At 41.9% G+C, this 16,131-nt stretch overlaps 1 protein-coding gene across 1 annotated transcript in view; it reads left to right on the top strand.

Moving 5' to 3' along the window:
* The window catches only part of dennd6b (DENN/MADD domain containing 6B), a 50,108-nt gene that overhangs the window by 19,942 nt on the left and 14,035 nt on the right, over positions 1 to 16,131 (top strand). The window contains exons 6-13 of the mRNA XM_055653206.1: positions 3,807 to 3,912; positions 7,071 to 7,150; positions 8,008 to 8,070; positions 8,351 to 8,406; positions 8,815 to 8,937; positions 9,980 to 10,075; positions 12,329 to 12,423; positions 14,230 to 14,295. Of these exons, the coding sequence (XP_055509181.1) occupies positions 3,807 to 3,912; positions 7,071 to 7,150; positions 8,008 to 8,070; positions 8,351 to 8,406; positions 8,815 to 8,937; positions 9,980 to 10,075; positions 12,329 to 12,423; positions 14,230 to 14,295 (685 nt within the window). The remainder of the gene's footprint in view (positions 1 to 3,806; positions 3,913 to 7,070; positions 7,151 to 8,007; positions 8,071 to 8,350; positions 8,407 to 8,814; positions 8,938 to 9,979; positions 10,076 to 12,328; positions 12,424 to 14,229; positions 14,296 to 16,131) is intronic.

Raw genomic sequence — 16,131 nt, forward strand, 5'->3', positions numbered from 1 at the left:
ACAATTTTCCCCTCAAACCATGTTATAATTTTCTCTGTGCCCTGTTAGAGTCCTTAATGATGAACTTCTGCATTAGTTGAGGTTGAGGAATCAAGAACTAGAGGGGATGGGTTAAGGGGAATATTTTAATAGGAATCGAAGGGATTTTTACACAGAGAGCAGCACATATAGAAGGAGCTGCCAGAGGAAGTGGTTGAGGCAGGTACAATAACATTAAAAGACATTTGTACAGGTCAGCAGTTAGGAAAGGTTTAAAGTTTCAAGGGATAAGGGTAAAATGCAAGCAAATGGGACTAGCGTAGATGGTCATCTTGATCGGCGTGGATGAGTTGAGCCTAATGGCCTGTTTCCATGTTGTATGACAGCCTCTGGCCCTATTAGGCAGGATTGTACAATCAATCAATCAATCAATCAATCAATCAATCAATCAATCAGTTTTATTCGTCACATTGCACATAAAGTGCAAGTGAAATGAATTTGTCAGCAGCGGCACAATGATAAAGAACACACAAACACAATAAAAATTTAACACAAACATCCACCACAGCATTCATCACTGTGGTGGAAGGCACAGAAATTACCCAGTCCTCCTCGATTTTCCCCCGTGGTTGGGACCTCAACCCTCCGCAGCCATCGCTGCGGGCGTCCAGATGGTAAAAGGACAAGGTAAAAGTCAAGATAAGTCCAGGATCGGCTCTTCCCCACCGGAGACCGTGGCTTAAGGCTGGTGTAGGCCACAAGCCGGCGGTCGAAGATCTAAAGTTCGCGCCGCAGCCAGAAGCACCGCAGACCGCAGGGCCGACAGACGAAGCTCCCCTCCAGGGATCCCCGGCGAGGGACCCCGTTCCTGATGGCAAGTCACCACCACGCCCGCGGTAGAAGCTGGCCGCGGGCCGGCGGTGGAAGCTTCTTCTACTCCCCGGGTCCCCAATGTGAGATCCCGGGCTGTAGACGCCGCGCCATCTGGAGCTGTGCAGTATGCGGCTTCAGGCTGCCGGCTGCCGCGGGCCAGCGAAACGGAGCGCTCCCCTTCGGCGAGCCCCAGCGAAACGGAGCTCGCCCGCTCCACGCCGAGAGTCCACGCTGCGCCCGCCGCTGAAGCACCAGGCGCGTCTCTGGGATAGGCCGCGCCGATCCTTGTTGTTAGGCCACGGGGGAGGCGACCTGGAAAAAGTCGCCTCTCCTTGGAGGAGGCGACCAAAACGGTTTCCCCCTCACCCCCCCACACCACCCCACACACAAAACGCACAGAGGAACATTAAAAACATACATTAAAACATACTAAAAAAAACAAATAAGGAGAAGAAAACGGACACACTGCTGACAGGGCGCCGGCTTGCAGCGCCCCCACCGACAAGAGGGACAAATTTCATTTCCTGAAGGACATTGTTTTATGACAATCCAATAGTTGCATGGTTAGCATTGCTGGTACTAACTTTCTTATTTCATACTTGTTCAGTTAAATTTAAATGCCCCTGTTTCTGTGTTTGGATGTTAAGTGTCTGCAGAAAATGATTCCTAAACTCAAAACAATTATCCAGTAACTTTACAGCGTTATCAGTGCATTCCTTGCGATAGCATATGGCATGCACTCCTGAGTTTTGATCTTGTAACAGCGATGCACACGCAAGTCAGGACTTGTAAGAAAATTCAGTGATAAGTGTTCCCAAGGCTTACTGTTCCCATTTTCTCCCTGGTAGATGCCTCAGTGATGTCATGATTGCAGTAACTCCCTTTGAAGATAATTATTATTACTCGACTGAGTGCATGCATCAGACAATGCCTTACTCAAAATATTTCCGTACCATCTTCAAAGCTCTTGAATACAAAGGTCCATAATGTTGCATTCTGCTTTTGATTAGTGCCTCTTAATATGAGCAAACCATTTGATCATCGGGCAAGGACTTGCCGCCCTCTGGTGTTTTATAAAGATATGGCATACAAAACCGTAGATCAACCTCCCCTAGCTTATGGAATGCATTTGCAAGAATGTGAGGATGAACGAGGTCACAGTAAAAGCGATCACTGCAGCATTTTGTGTAGAAGCCAGTGGCACTGATAGTGCTGCTTTGTCAGGAACCTGGCGTGTATTTCTGCCTTCTCTGGTGCTCTGCCAGGAACCAGCATCCAGGGAACCTGGCACAAACTCAGTAATGGTTCAGTGATGCTTTACACATATACCAAGGTACAGTGAAATTATTATTTTTTACATGTGGATCAATAAGATTATTGTCCTACATAAGTACAATCCCGATTAAGTACAGAATGTATAGAACAGTCCACTGAGTCCACATACAAGAGTTGCTAGGTTTTGGTGCCATTTCCAGAGTCCAAGCTGCAGCTGGCCATAAGGGCCCTTGCAGCCGTCGCCTCCATCCAAAACATCCCGTTGTTACATATGCATGGAGCAAAGAACGACCAAGGTAGACCATGTATAAAAAATATGGGTTTTATTCAATCACGGGACAAACCGGAAGTGAAGGGTGGATCTCAATATGGTACACCCGTGAACTGTTGTCCTCCTCCTCGCCCGGCCACCTTCAGCCTTTGTGTTCCCGAGGCGCTTCCCAAAGCTGACCTTGAGGGCGCAGAAGTTAAGACCCTCCTCTCCGGCTCTCGGTTCTCGGGGGCAAGCAGGAGCAGGAATTGGTGGCTTCCCACTCCAGGCATGTTCCTGGTTCCATGACGGGTGAGCTAGGCCTGCTGCAGAGCACAGCCCATCGGGAGCAGTGAATGTGGGTCAGCCCCGCTGGAGGTGATGAAAGGCTATATGATCTCTGCACATGGAGCAGACACTGCCAGTCCCCAGCAATGGCCTGCACACTCCGAAGAGCTCCGACCGCCGGCCCGCAGCCTACATCATCCAGAAGCCGCGGACTGCGGTGCTTCAGGATGGCTCGGCATCCGGAGCCTGGGATCCCTCGTTGAGGACCCCGGAGGAGAAGAGCTCCGACTGCCGGACCGCGGCCTACTTCTAACCGTGGGCTCGGCGGGGACTTACCATCCGGAGCGGGATTCCTCGCCGGGGATCCCTGGAGAGGAGCTCCGACTGCCGGCCCTGCGGTCTGCGGTGCTTCTGGCTGCAGCGCGGCGGGGACTTTAGATCTTCGACCGCCAGCCTGCGGCCTACACCATCTTGAAGCCGCGGTCTCTGGTGGGGAGGCACCAATTCAGGACTTACCTGAACTTACCTTGTCTGCACATCTGGACGCCAGCAGCAGCGACTGCGGAGGGTTGTGGTCCCAACCACGGGGGAAAATAGAGGAGGACTGACCAAATGTTGTGCCTTCCACCACAGTGATGAATGCTGTGGTGGATGTTTGTATTAAATTTTTTAAATTGTGTATTCTGTGTTTTTTTTTATTGTACCGCTGCTGGCAAATTCATTTCACTGCACTTTATGTGCATGTGACGAATAAAACTGACTTGACTTGACACTCCAAGCCATCAAGGGTGTAACCCCAAGCCTCTGTCCACTCAACACCAATCCTTACAGGCAGCCGCTCCACACAAACTGAATGATTTGTTGCTGGATTTGTACCAAGTTCCTTGCACAGCTGTGTACAGCAGCATGGATGACAGGGATTTGTACCCATGTTCCCAGCAACATTGTGTAGCCTGTGTAGATGTATTTTTTAAAGTACTGGGGGTTATGAACCTGTGAATAATCAAACTTCAAAACCTAATGTGTAAAACCTGGCATTGTGAATTGGCACTGTGTGGGGTATGACCGTATAGTTTTAGTTAATTCTAAAAAAAAAGCGTGATTTGCATTGTAATGTGCTTGTTATTCCTTTCTCCTTCAGTCGCTGGTTCTTATTTCTCGACTTCCTTTTGTGAACCTCTTCTGCTCTCTGCTACAACTTGTTGCACCTGAATACTTTGAAAAGCTGGAGCCTTGTCTTGAGGCAGGTTAGCATTTATTAGCATGTTAAAATTATGCAATACTTCTGTGATGTTTATTGGATTTCCAGAATCTGGTGCACTTAAAAAAAAAAAAATTCTAATTATTGTTGGGGTAAAAGAAGGTTTTTTGGAATTGAAAATAATTCTTAGTCAGTAACCAAAACCTGCAAACACTTTTCTCATCAAGTTACATGTGATTCCTTTTGATCAAGTGCTCAAGTGAATAGATCAACCTATTAAATTTTGTTTGTATTTTGTTCATATCTCAATTGCCTTTTGGTTTGAAAACTCCTGTACCTATCTTTCCGGTTCTATTCTGTTATTTCTAACAATTAGACTATGCTAGTCAATAATTTTGGATCATAATGACTCTTGTCCTTTTTATGGAGAGCAGGCGTTGATGACGATTCTGCTGCTGAATGTTATTGTTTCTCAAGACCTATTCATTGTTTACTTGTCCTATTGATATCCTCTCTACCTTGCACTGCTCTTACTTATGTTTTTTTGTTATTTAGTATCTGTGCAGTTCTGTTCACACAGGTACAGGAAATATGTCATTAAACTGGGAAAGGTGCAGAAAAGATTTACAAAGATGTTACTGGGATTGGTGGGTTTGAGTTATAAGTGGAGGTTGGATAGGCTGGGACTTTTTTCCCTGGAGCATAGAAAGTTGAGGGTAGTGATCCTAGAGACACTTAAAATCATGAGGTCCACAGATAAGCTAGATGGTCACAGTCTAAAACTGGAGGGCATAGATTTAAGGTAAGAGGAGAAAGTTTTAAAAGGGGCATTAGGGGCAGTTTTTTTCATACACCGCACCGGATGGTGGGTGTATGGAATGAGCTGTGAGAGGGAGTTGCAGAGGCAGGTACAATTATGATGTTTCAAAGATAGTTTTCAAAGCAGAGCTTTGGGGTGATTTAGATGCAAAGTAAATTACTATATGGACATTGTTTAAGATAGAACTAGTGATAAGCAGTATGAATACTGATGAGGCATTTTATGGAAAAAGGCTGAGAAAAGATATAACTATTATGTTTCCCATTATTCTTGCCCTGTGGCTTCTACCTATGTTTCTCTGAAACCACACAGCACAGGATAGAGGAGCAAAAGGAGAAGTTGCAGGGAGAGGGAATCACAATAATAGAGAGAGGGAGAGAAAGAGGGAATCACTATAATGGAGACCGAGAAAGAGAGGAAAGATTTTTTTTTCTGGAGAGTCAAAAGAGCACTCGGAACAACAACCGGCTCCTCTCCCTGCCCTGTAGAACGGAGCGGTTCAGGAGATCCTTCACCCCTGCAGCCATTAGATTTTATAATTCGGACTGTAGGGGGATGCATTTTTGCAATTTGTAATTGTTAATTATTGGTCTTTTTAAGTATTTATTGCTCTCAGGTAGTGTCCACAGTGTATTCTATGTATTTTCTGTCTGCGTTCATTTTGAATCTGTGGGTTTGTTGGTTGGGGGCTTCTGGACATCTGAATTTCCCTGAGGGGATTAATAAAGTATTTATTAAGAGAGGGAATCACTATAATGGAGACAGAGAAAGAGAGGAAAGATGTTACTACAAAGATGATTGTTCTTCTTTGAATGGAAAATTCAAGGGTTTCATCCTACCTTTAGTGCACAACGGCAATTGACCTGTGTCATTGTCAGCAGTGTGGTAGCTGCCTGTATTAAAGCTGCTGTTACAAGCTGCATTAACATCTTTCCTCTCTTTCTCTGTCTCCATGATAGTGATGAGGGTTAAACCTCATCATGATCATGTTCCTTTGGTACGTGCCTTAGGATTCTTGCAGCATGGTATGTTATGAAAGGAAATATTATTAGTTCCACAGAGCTTATGATTGCAATATAATTCAAGTGTGGTGCCTATCCATTTTATTCTGCATACCGTAATGTCCAAGGCATGCATGGCATTCTTTTGTTCTTCCATTGCGCTCCCCCAGGAAGTAAATATGTTCTGTCTTGGGAAATTTCACTGCCACCGATGGCAAGTTCCCATAGATCTAAAGTTGTATCTCTATAGTGAAGCACAATGTTGGAGCACAGACATTCAAGATTAACTTGCCGTGTTTGGATTGAGAGGGCTGATAGAATGAACACTTTAAAAACAATTTATCAGGGTTCTGAGTAACATGTTCGTTACAGTGACGAACATGTAAACCTTGCTCACACGTATCCTATGATCCCTTTCCCTGCTAGATGAAAGGTAATGCTTTCCTTTTCATGATCTGCTATCAGTAAATGTTGCCTAACATGTGGAAGATGTGTTGTCAAAAGGCTGCAAGGTACTGACACTCCTGCTTTTCAGTCTAAGAGCTGCTGTTTCTTTTTCACTTCATTTATTTGCCCAGTGGATTTAGTTGTCAAACAAATCTCCAAACTTCAGACACACAATGAAGCTGGGGGACTGTGATGGGTCAGCACCTTACCTGTCAGGAGCTACCTGGTTTAAAGTGGAGGTAACTAAAAGGCAAAGGACACAGAGGTTCAAGATCTCTTGTACTGTTCCAATAAAATTCAACAGAACCTTGAGGAACAGTATCTGCCCCTCTGACTACGTATGCTACAGCAGTCGATTTTGAAAATTGAATTCAACAACCTCAGGTAAACTGTCTTTCTAGTATTCATCAGTACTGGCCAATGATCAAAAGACATCAGTTGATATTGGTAATTAATATTTTCAGTCCACAGGTGCTGCTTGACCTGCTAAGCAGTTCCAGCAATGGAAAACAAACATAAATTCTGGAAGAACTGAGAGTCAAGCAGCATCTGTAGAATGAGAAATCAGTGAGCATTTTGGATCAGATGCCCTTTCCCTTCAACCATATGTCTGCTTAAAAGTTAGCATTGTATTTCTTTATTCCAAACTTTCAGGAAGTGATTTGCTGATCATAAGTTATTTTGTAGAAACCTTTCTCATTAATTTACTTGTGGTGAGACACTGGACATTTTATTGATGACCAGAAGCTATTGCTCCTGGTTGTAGTGTGATGTCATAAATTTCATTCAGACAGTCTTGAATCCATGATTTAATTATTTGGGTTATTATGGTGCGAAAAATTCAGAGCAAAATATACTATTAAGAAAATAGTTGCAGAAGATTGCATTCATGTTTTTTTTAATTCTGAATACCATGAAACGTATTCTGTTTTCCAGTTTGTAATGAGATAGACCAGTGGCCAGCACCAGTCCCTGGAAAAACACTTAGCCTTCCTGTCATGGGAGTGGTCATTCAGGTATGAATGGACAGAATTTAGAACATATATGTTTAATGATTAGGGGAGACAATCCCAAATATATTGCTGTTGTTTGAATCACAAATGCATAAGAATAAGATATTATTTGAAGAAAAATTTTAAAAGTCCATCTTTCTGAGGTGGATTTGAATCTAGGGCATATTCTGGCAATAGAGGAGGCCCAAGTCAGAAAGTTCAGTATGGTAATGGTAAGGGGAGTTAAAATGGTTAGCGACCGGGAGATTCAGCAGGCCTTGACAGACCGAGCACAAATGTTTGGTGAAATAGTCCCCTAGTCTACTCTTGGTCTTGCCTGTGCAAAGTAGGGCACATCGGAAGCACTGACTGCTGTGGATGAGATTAGAGGAGGTGTCACATTGGGAGCAAACTGGAGGAACACCACACTCCCCTTCCACCTCCATTCCTTCCTCTGGCTTCACATTTTGGCCTATTCTACCCTAATCTCTTTTATTTTTATTTTTATTTTTTTAATTTATTTTTTATTCTCACACTTTTTGTCTTTTCATCTCGGGCCTTGGACTAACCTTCTGCCAATCAAATCTCTCCCCCCTCAATTGTGTACACCTACCATTTGCAAGACTTTGTCCCAGTTCACCTGTCTTCCAGCTATTCTCTCCTGACCCAAAACGTCACCTTTCCATATTCCAGATGCTGCCTGACCCACTGAGTTACTCCAGTACTTTGTGTCATTTTTTGTAAATCAGGATCTGCAGTTCCTTGTGTCTATTAATATTAAATATTTTTCCCATGATTGCAACTCAGTGTACTTGTTCAGTATAGTTATATTATATTTTATTACTCATTTAGATTTGTTTCCATGTCTTGCTCAATTATAGGTATGGATTCCATCCAAAAATGACAAAATTGGAACAAGCCCTCTCAAACAACCCAACCAGGAGGTATGGCAAAAGCACAAGCTATTATTTCCTATTCTGATGACTTTCCTACACACAGTATTAAAATGTATGCTTGTTGTACCCTGCTTCTCAATTTCAGTTCTGGTGGCTTCAATGTGATCAAATTCAGAGGTGGAGTAGAACCTGTATATTGCACTGGATTTAGTGATTGATGGATCCAGACTTTAGAGATATGCAGTGTCTTCAATAATATTTTTTACATTGTTTCCACACTGATATTAAAATTGTTGAACACTGAATAACTTTGTTTCTTCTCTTTCAGAATCTGCTGCCAGCACCAATGGTCATTCCTACAGTAAATGAGCTGGATTTCTTCAGGTAAGAACTATTAAGCATAGCAAGTGAACTTCAGTGAACACGTGTCTAAATTTTGACACTGCAACATAAATACTTTGTAATATTGACTGTCAAGAATTTGTTGGAGACCTTAAAACTAAAATCCCATAGTAAACTGTGATTCTCTCCTCCATTCACTGAGATTTGGAGTAATTTAGTCAGAATGTCTTTGAAATGTGGGTGGAAATGAGAGTGTCTGGGAAAACATGAAGAAGTACCAAACAGATGTGTTTTGGAATGAGGGATTGTAACTTATAAGAGGAAAATGGAAGGGGGTACTGAGAGTATTGGGTGCTACTAGGACAGCAAAGCATTTTATTTCAGAAATAGTTTCAATTATTTGCTTGCTTTAATTTCATCTATTTCACTACTGAATATTTTGTCTGACAGATGTTTCCAACAAATCCTGATTCACATCCAAATGGTTTGGGAGCTGATGTTACTTGGAGAACCAGTGATTGTCATGGCAACATCTCCCACAGTTTCTTCAGATACCGTCCTCGCACTCACCAGGTGAGTTCTACAAAGTGGAGCTATATACATGTCCATAGTGTACAGATACATGATAAAGGGAATAACGTTTAATGCAAGATAAAAACCCATTAAAGTCCAATTAAAGATAGTCTAACGGTCTGACCAACTTGTTTGAAGTTTAGTTGGTGTTTGCAGTGTTTAATAGTTGTTGGGAAGAAGCTGTTCCTGAACCTGGAGTTTGTGGTTTCCAGACTCCAGTAGCTTCTTCCCGATGGCAGAAGTGAAATGAGAGTGTGGCACTATCCTACTCACTAGGGACAATTCACTATTTTTACCAAAGCCAATTAACCTACAAACCTGTACACCTTTGGAATGTGGGAGGAAACTGGAGCACCCGGGGAAAACCCACGTGGTCACGGGGAGAACATACAAACTCTGTACAGGCAACACCGTAGTCAGAATCAAACCCGGGTCTCTGGCGCTGTAAGGCAGTAACTCCACAGCTGTGCCACCATGCCATGTGTTGTGTTTTTAATATTTATATGAGTAGAATGTACAGAGGAAAACCCAGAAATTGAATTGTTAGAAATGGGTCAGAACATTAATTGTGAAGGCAATAGAAAGCTCTACTAAACTCCAAGCGACATAATAAGAAAGTATTCAATAGCAATTACTGTTTGGGCCAGAAAAATGACATTAGTTTATATTTTACCTTCAGGTTATTGTATTCCATGTGATTAAGTATATAGAGTGGGCTGAGTATGCAAAAAAAATTAAATGTGATTGTTAATTATCTTATATATTTCACATGTGTAGGAAGGAACTGCAGATGCTCGTTTAAATCAAAGATAGATACAAAATACTGGAGTATCTCAGTGGGTACAGGCAGCATCTCTGGAGAAGGGTCTCGACCTAAAACGTCACCTGTTACTTCTCTCCAGAGATGCTGCCTGTCCCGCTGAGTTACTCCAACATTTTGTGTGTATTCACATGTTTTGTTCCATACAATTCTTCACATACAATATGCACCTCAGAGCATGGAACACAGATTTGTACTCTGTATATTTGTTTTCTATTGTAGTTGCATTGCACCTCTGAAGTACTACTGTGACTATCGGCCTTATTTTACCATCCATGACAATGAATTTAAGGAATATACAACACGAACACAGGCACCGTAAGTTAAAGCCCTAAGAGAATACTTTTACCTGGGTGGATTGAAATTGTGCATCATAGTCTGATTGTTTGTATGTTGAAATGAAAACGTCCATCTACTTTAACAGTAAGGGAATTTCTTTGCCTTTCTCAAGATTCCAGGTGCAATGAACAAGAGCAAGGCAAATAAATTCCTTCCTGGTGCAAATTTCAAAAGATGGAAACATACTAAATAGCATTCTGCCCCCAATCATTTGACCTGAATCACTACGGAGATCCTGAGACTGGGTTGCACATCGTACTCGGGAAGAGAAAGGCAACATCTTTTTTAATCCAGAATATTTTTCAATTTGTATTTGAAGCGTGGGACACGGAAATGACAATAAAGCAAAAGACAGACTTTCATCTCAATAGCAATTCTTGCCACATCACAATGTCCCAAACTATTTGACATTCAATTAAATATCTTTTGAATAATATCCACTGTTGCATGGAAGGAAACGTGTGGTCCAATTTTAAGACATTTTCACAAAGACGGCATTAAAATTAGTGACAAAATCGTGATTTTTAATTATATTTTAGACAACATTACAGCTCTTTCAACAATCTAGTGCTACTCCACTGGATTTAACAAATTCTAATATGAATTTACTCCCGAATAGATAGGTAATAGCAGTCACATAAAAAATAGGAACCAGGAAATCGGCACCAGAACCAGCAACAGAACAATGAAATTCTTACTTGTTGCAGATTAACAAGCCCATTAATGCAATAACTCACAGATAAATATATAATCATCAATAATGTAATGTTAATAACTGTAATTCTAGGTAGCCATAATAATGCAAAATCAAAGTCCATAGTGCAACCAAATGCAAGATTCATAGAAGATCATAGTTGCTGAGGTATTAGTTAGTAGTTAGTGTTAAACAACATTGTTCCCGATGTTGGGGAAGTCCAGGACAAGGGGTCACAGCTTAAGGATAAGGGGGAAATCCTTTAGAACCGAGATGAGGAGAACTTTTTTCACACAGAGAGTGGTGAATCTCTGGAACTCTCTGCCACAGAGGGTAGTTGAGGCCAGTTCATTGGCTATATTTAAGAGGGAGTTAGATGTGGCCCTTGTGGCCAAGGGGATCAGAGGGTATGGAGAGAAGGCAGGTACGGGATACTGAATTGGATGATCAGCCATGAGCATATTGAATGGCGGTGCAGGCTCGAAGGGCCGAATGGCCTACTCCTGCACCTAATTTCTATGTTTCTATGTGTTGCGCAGTGTTCAAGATCATGATGGTTGCTGGAAAGAAGGTAGCCTTGAACCTGGTGTTCACGATATTCAGGCTCCTGTATCATCTTCCTGATGGCAGTGGAGAATTGATAGGTGGTGCCGATCTTTGATGCATTTGGCCATCTTTTTGAGGCTGTGCCGCCTATAGATCCCTTCAATGGTGGGGAGGTTAGTACATTTGATGGACCTTGCAATGTCTGTCACTCTCTACAATCTCCTTTGTGCCTGGGCATTTGAATTTCTGTACCAAACTGTGATGCGACCAGACAGTATGCTTTCTACTTTACTAATTAATCTGTCTCATGATTTTGCAGCTAAATGATTGAGATTATGTGTAGTCTGGTGAAATAAGGTAATTGCCTTCATATTGTTTCCCTAATCTCTGGGTATACTGTTAATGTTTTATTTTGATAAAATGTAAAATTGTTTCATTTTTTCAGACTAGGGAAAATGGTCATGCTCAATACAATAATATAACATGAATGAACCTACTATTCCTCTTCAGAGGCCGAACCTAAAAATCATCAGGAATTCATCGCTTCATGGAAGATACTTTTATTGCTTTGGCAGCTGCATAGTGTTCCACAGTTATTCTATAGAACTTATTTCTATTTGTTAGAATGTGTCTGGGGTTACATGGAAACTGCTATAACTCCATTTAAAACTGTGACCTTGTGTATTAAACATTGAATGAGTTTGGTTTCCATAAATTTCTCGCTGAAAGTGGGCACTAGATCTTAGCAGGAAAGGTTGGTTCCTGGGCTTTCCATCATCTAGGGCTAAGCTTATTCTCAAGTAATGATTTTCAGGCAGGCTGGTCATTGCACTATTTATTTTGTTGGATTCTACAGTTTTCTTTTAAACTTGGTGCGACAAAGATTTCCTCTATCTTTTCTACAACACAGCTGGTAGGTAGCCTGGCCTACAAGAATTGTTTGTTATTTCTTGTAGTCAATACCAACTTGGTGTTGCATTTGTATTTGACAGGCCAAATGTTGTTCTAGGAGTGACAAATCCTTTTTTCATCAAAACCTTCCAGCACTGGCCGCACATTATTCGTCTTGGAGAAATCAAAATGTCAGGTAAGGAAAGATAATCGTTACTACAAATATATGTGCAGGATGCTATGCTCATGAAAAAGTAGTTTGCATCCAGGGACCAAATGTCCGTCATCTCCAACTTATTTTACTACGTTTGGTGCTCCCGATGTTGCCTCCTCTATATTGGTGAGACTGAACAACAAACAAGGTGACCGATTTGTAGGATACCTGCACTCTGTCCACATTGGCTATCCTGAACACCCACTTCCACGCCATTTCAATTCCCCTTTCTATTCTCACACCGACTTGCCAAACTTAAATCAAAATTAAAATAAGAAAATGGATGAATTTATGGTACAAAGAATGATATGACCTTAATTGTGTTAATCAGAATCAGATTTTATTCGCCGAGTATGTTTTGCAACATACGAGGGATTTCACTGGCCAGGTCAGTCATACAATTAAAAGCAACAGACTCAAAAACACATTTTAACATGAACATCCACCACAGTGACTCCTACACATTCCTCATTATGATGGAAAGCGAAATAAAGTTCAAGTCTTTCCTTTTGTTCTTCCTCGGTCAAAGGCCTCGAGATCTCCGTTGACGGTACGGTCTTGACTCCGCATCGAGGCGTTCAGCTCCTGCGTCGTGGGGTTGTCAGTTCCCCCGTGCCGGGTGATCGAACCTCGCGCCGGGACTGGTCGGACCTTCTGCGGCGTTGGAGCTCCCGACTAGCCTCTCCCGAGACTGCGAGCCCTTGATGGTAAGTCCGCAGGCCGCGGTGGGAGCGATCCCAGGCAAGGGATCCGCTCCGATGTTAAATCCGCGCCCTGCGATGGGGCTCATGACAGTCCGAGGTGGCCTCCAGCTCCAGTGATGGTAGGCCGCAGAGCCCAGAGAATTTGATCCGAAAAATTGATCACATCTCCGGGAAGGTAGGAACTTGAAAAAAAGTTTCCCTTGATCCCCACCCCCCTCCCCCCACATGGAACAAACCAAAGTACATTAAGACAAACTTAACAAATGCTAAAAATAACAAAACGATGAAAAAACGAAAAGACTACCGCAGGGCTGCCATCTCCCGGCTCCCCTGGAGGTCATTACAGGTAGCAAGATTGTCAAAACCAGAATCTGAGTATTTGAGATTACTGGACAATTGTGTAAGACAGACAGAATGGAAAGATGAGGAAGAGGTAAAGTGGTGGGGATAGTGGTTCTGAGCAAATCCCATCAATTCCAGGCTCCCACTTATTTCCCTAGAACCTATTCTCACACACAAAAGGGATGTGGTAGGCTCAAGGGCCTATTTCTTGCTATATAACTCTGACGCCATGATGTGCCTGTGAGCTTACCCAATTCTACAATCCACTTACACCAGGGTAATTTACAGTAGGCAATGCAATGAACATGTTTTTTGGGATGTGGGCAGAAACTGAAGCAATGCAGTCCTGGGAAGAATGCAGACATTAGACAGACACAACTGAAGGGCAAACCCTAATCTGGGTTGCTGTAACTGTGGGATAGTTGCACTGAAGCACAATTGTGCCAGCCAAATGCTATTATGATGGTGAATATATGCAGAGGTCAGATATTTAAAACTTTGAAGAGTGTATTTGGTAATAAAACCCCTTGCTTAATCACTGTTTTCTTTGTGTCTGTTGTTACAAGCCCAGAATGTACAGCCACTGGATTATTTAAACCAAGCTGTGCTTTGTTTTCTTCTGCATTTTTGTGCAAGATCTGATAACATTGGTCATGCATATCGGCTCATTTATGTTCATGAGCTGTTCGATCTTCTCCATATCGGTAATAATTTCTGCAATCTCATTGTGACTGTTTTTCAGGTGATTTACCCAAACAAATAAAAGTGAAGAAACTGATGAAGATTAGGACTCTGGACACAAAACCAGGTATTGGAGAGCTGCTGTATACTTTGGGATCCTTCTCAATTCATGTCTGCAGTTTACTAGATTGAAGGATTTCTTGTGGGTCGAGAATCTGAAAGTTAAAATAGAAAAGCATTGGTCGACTCATTCTGAAGCTTGAGTTCAAATCCATCCAGATGCAATAGATTCATATCCGGGATTGATCTAGTGCAGTGAAAGAAACACTTGTTTACTCGCAAAGATCTCACTGATAGGTCTGCTTTTTCATTATGTGATCTAGTAATTGAACCAACAGGAAACAAAAGGGCTACAAATGACAATTTACAAAAGTTAGAATGGGCCAAAAAGTTATTTTCTTAAATCAGATAAACTTTCCAACCATGACCTATCTTTGATCTACTACATTGTTGAGATGAAGTTCAATGCGATGGTTCAATCTAGGCTTGGACAACAGCTCATCTCATTATAACAACCAGATAATTCAGATCTTTGAATATTTAATACAAGGTTTTTGATTTATTTAGTGGTATTTTATTTATTCTAGTGGTATTATTTGTCATCTTTCAATTCTACCTCATCCAGATTTTTATTCCCTATGACTTTACGACCCTCTTCTACCTGGTTAATTCACTACATTTGTCGCACAATCTCTCGTCTTCCTCTAGATCACAGGACCTTTTTGTTTTTCTTATGCTCTTTCATCTTTTCGCTACATCTTAAAACTTTACCTCTATCCCAATTCTGAACCACAAGTCTGTTGTTCTCCCCACAGAAATTTACTGCTTTATTTCAGATGTCCATCATCAAAAGTTTTGGAGTGCCCTCTCATCCACTGCGTTAGATTTGCTGCGGATGGTCATGGGTCTAAAGATGAATGAGGCTTCATAACATTCCAATGCAAATGTAATGACATCCTTAGGTTATACAAGAAAAAATTTGACTCAGCGTCATGGAATGATATGATGATGATCAGGCCATTCTAGAGCTAGTACTGTACAATATGGTTCCTTCAGGTTGGTAGGCTGTGACTGCTGAGGTGCGACAGGGATCAGCGGCATCTCAGCTACTCAGTATTATTTAGCTTAGAGGACTAAACTCATACTCGTACTTACTTTATTAGCCAAGTATGTTTTGCAACATACGAGGAATTTGATTAAACGCAAAGTTTGCTGATGATGTAAACCAAATGGCAATGTTTCTGGCCAGTGGTATTTTGGTATTTTTTGTTTGACGAATTGAGATTTAAAACGTCTTACTACAATTCTTGATGAAACCACACGGAGTATTGAGCGTAGTTTTGGCTCCCTTGCCTAAAAAAATATACTTTGTGGAGAGGGAATACAGGGAAGATTCACCTGCAACTTTCTGTTTTACAACAATCTCCAATGCCCTACCATTTAAGTCAGGTCCTGGTTTAACTGACTAAAATGCAACACCTTGCACTTGTCTAAGTTGGTCCATTTACCCATTCATCACATATTTTGTGGGATGGCAGGTCTATCACATGAGAAGTGATTGACTGTCTACAACTCTTGTTTGGCGTACTATCCAGGCACACCATACCAGATCGTACAACAGGTAGTGCAAAAGGAAAAATAAAGAGTGCAGAATAGTGTTATATGGCAACAGAGAAAGTGCAGATGAAAAAAATGCAACTGCCACAACGGAATTGATTGGAACATCGGAATGCAATCTAAGCACATGAGTGATCCGTTCCAGTTTCTGATAACAGTGGGAAAGAAACTGTTCTTGAATCTGGTGGTACATGTTTTCAACCTTTTGTATCTACTGCCTGACAGGAGAGGGGAAAAAAAGAGAATGACTGGGGTGTGAACAGCCCTTTATTTTTGGCTGCTTACC

This window comes from Leucoraja erinacea, chromosome 22 (assembly GCF_028641065.1).
Source record: "Leucoraja erinacea ecotype New England chromosome 22, Leri_hhj_1, whole genome shotgun sequence".
Lineage (NCBI taxonomy): Eukaryota > Metazoa > Chordata > Chondrichthyes > Rajiformes > Rajidae > Leucoraja > Leucoraja erinaceus.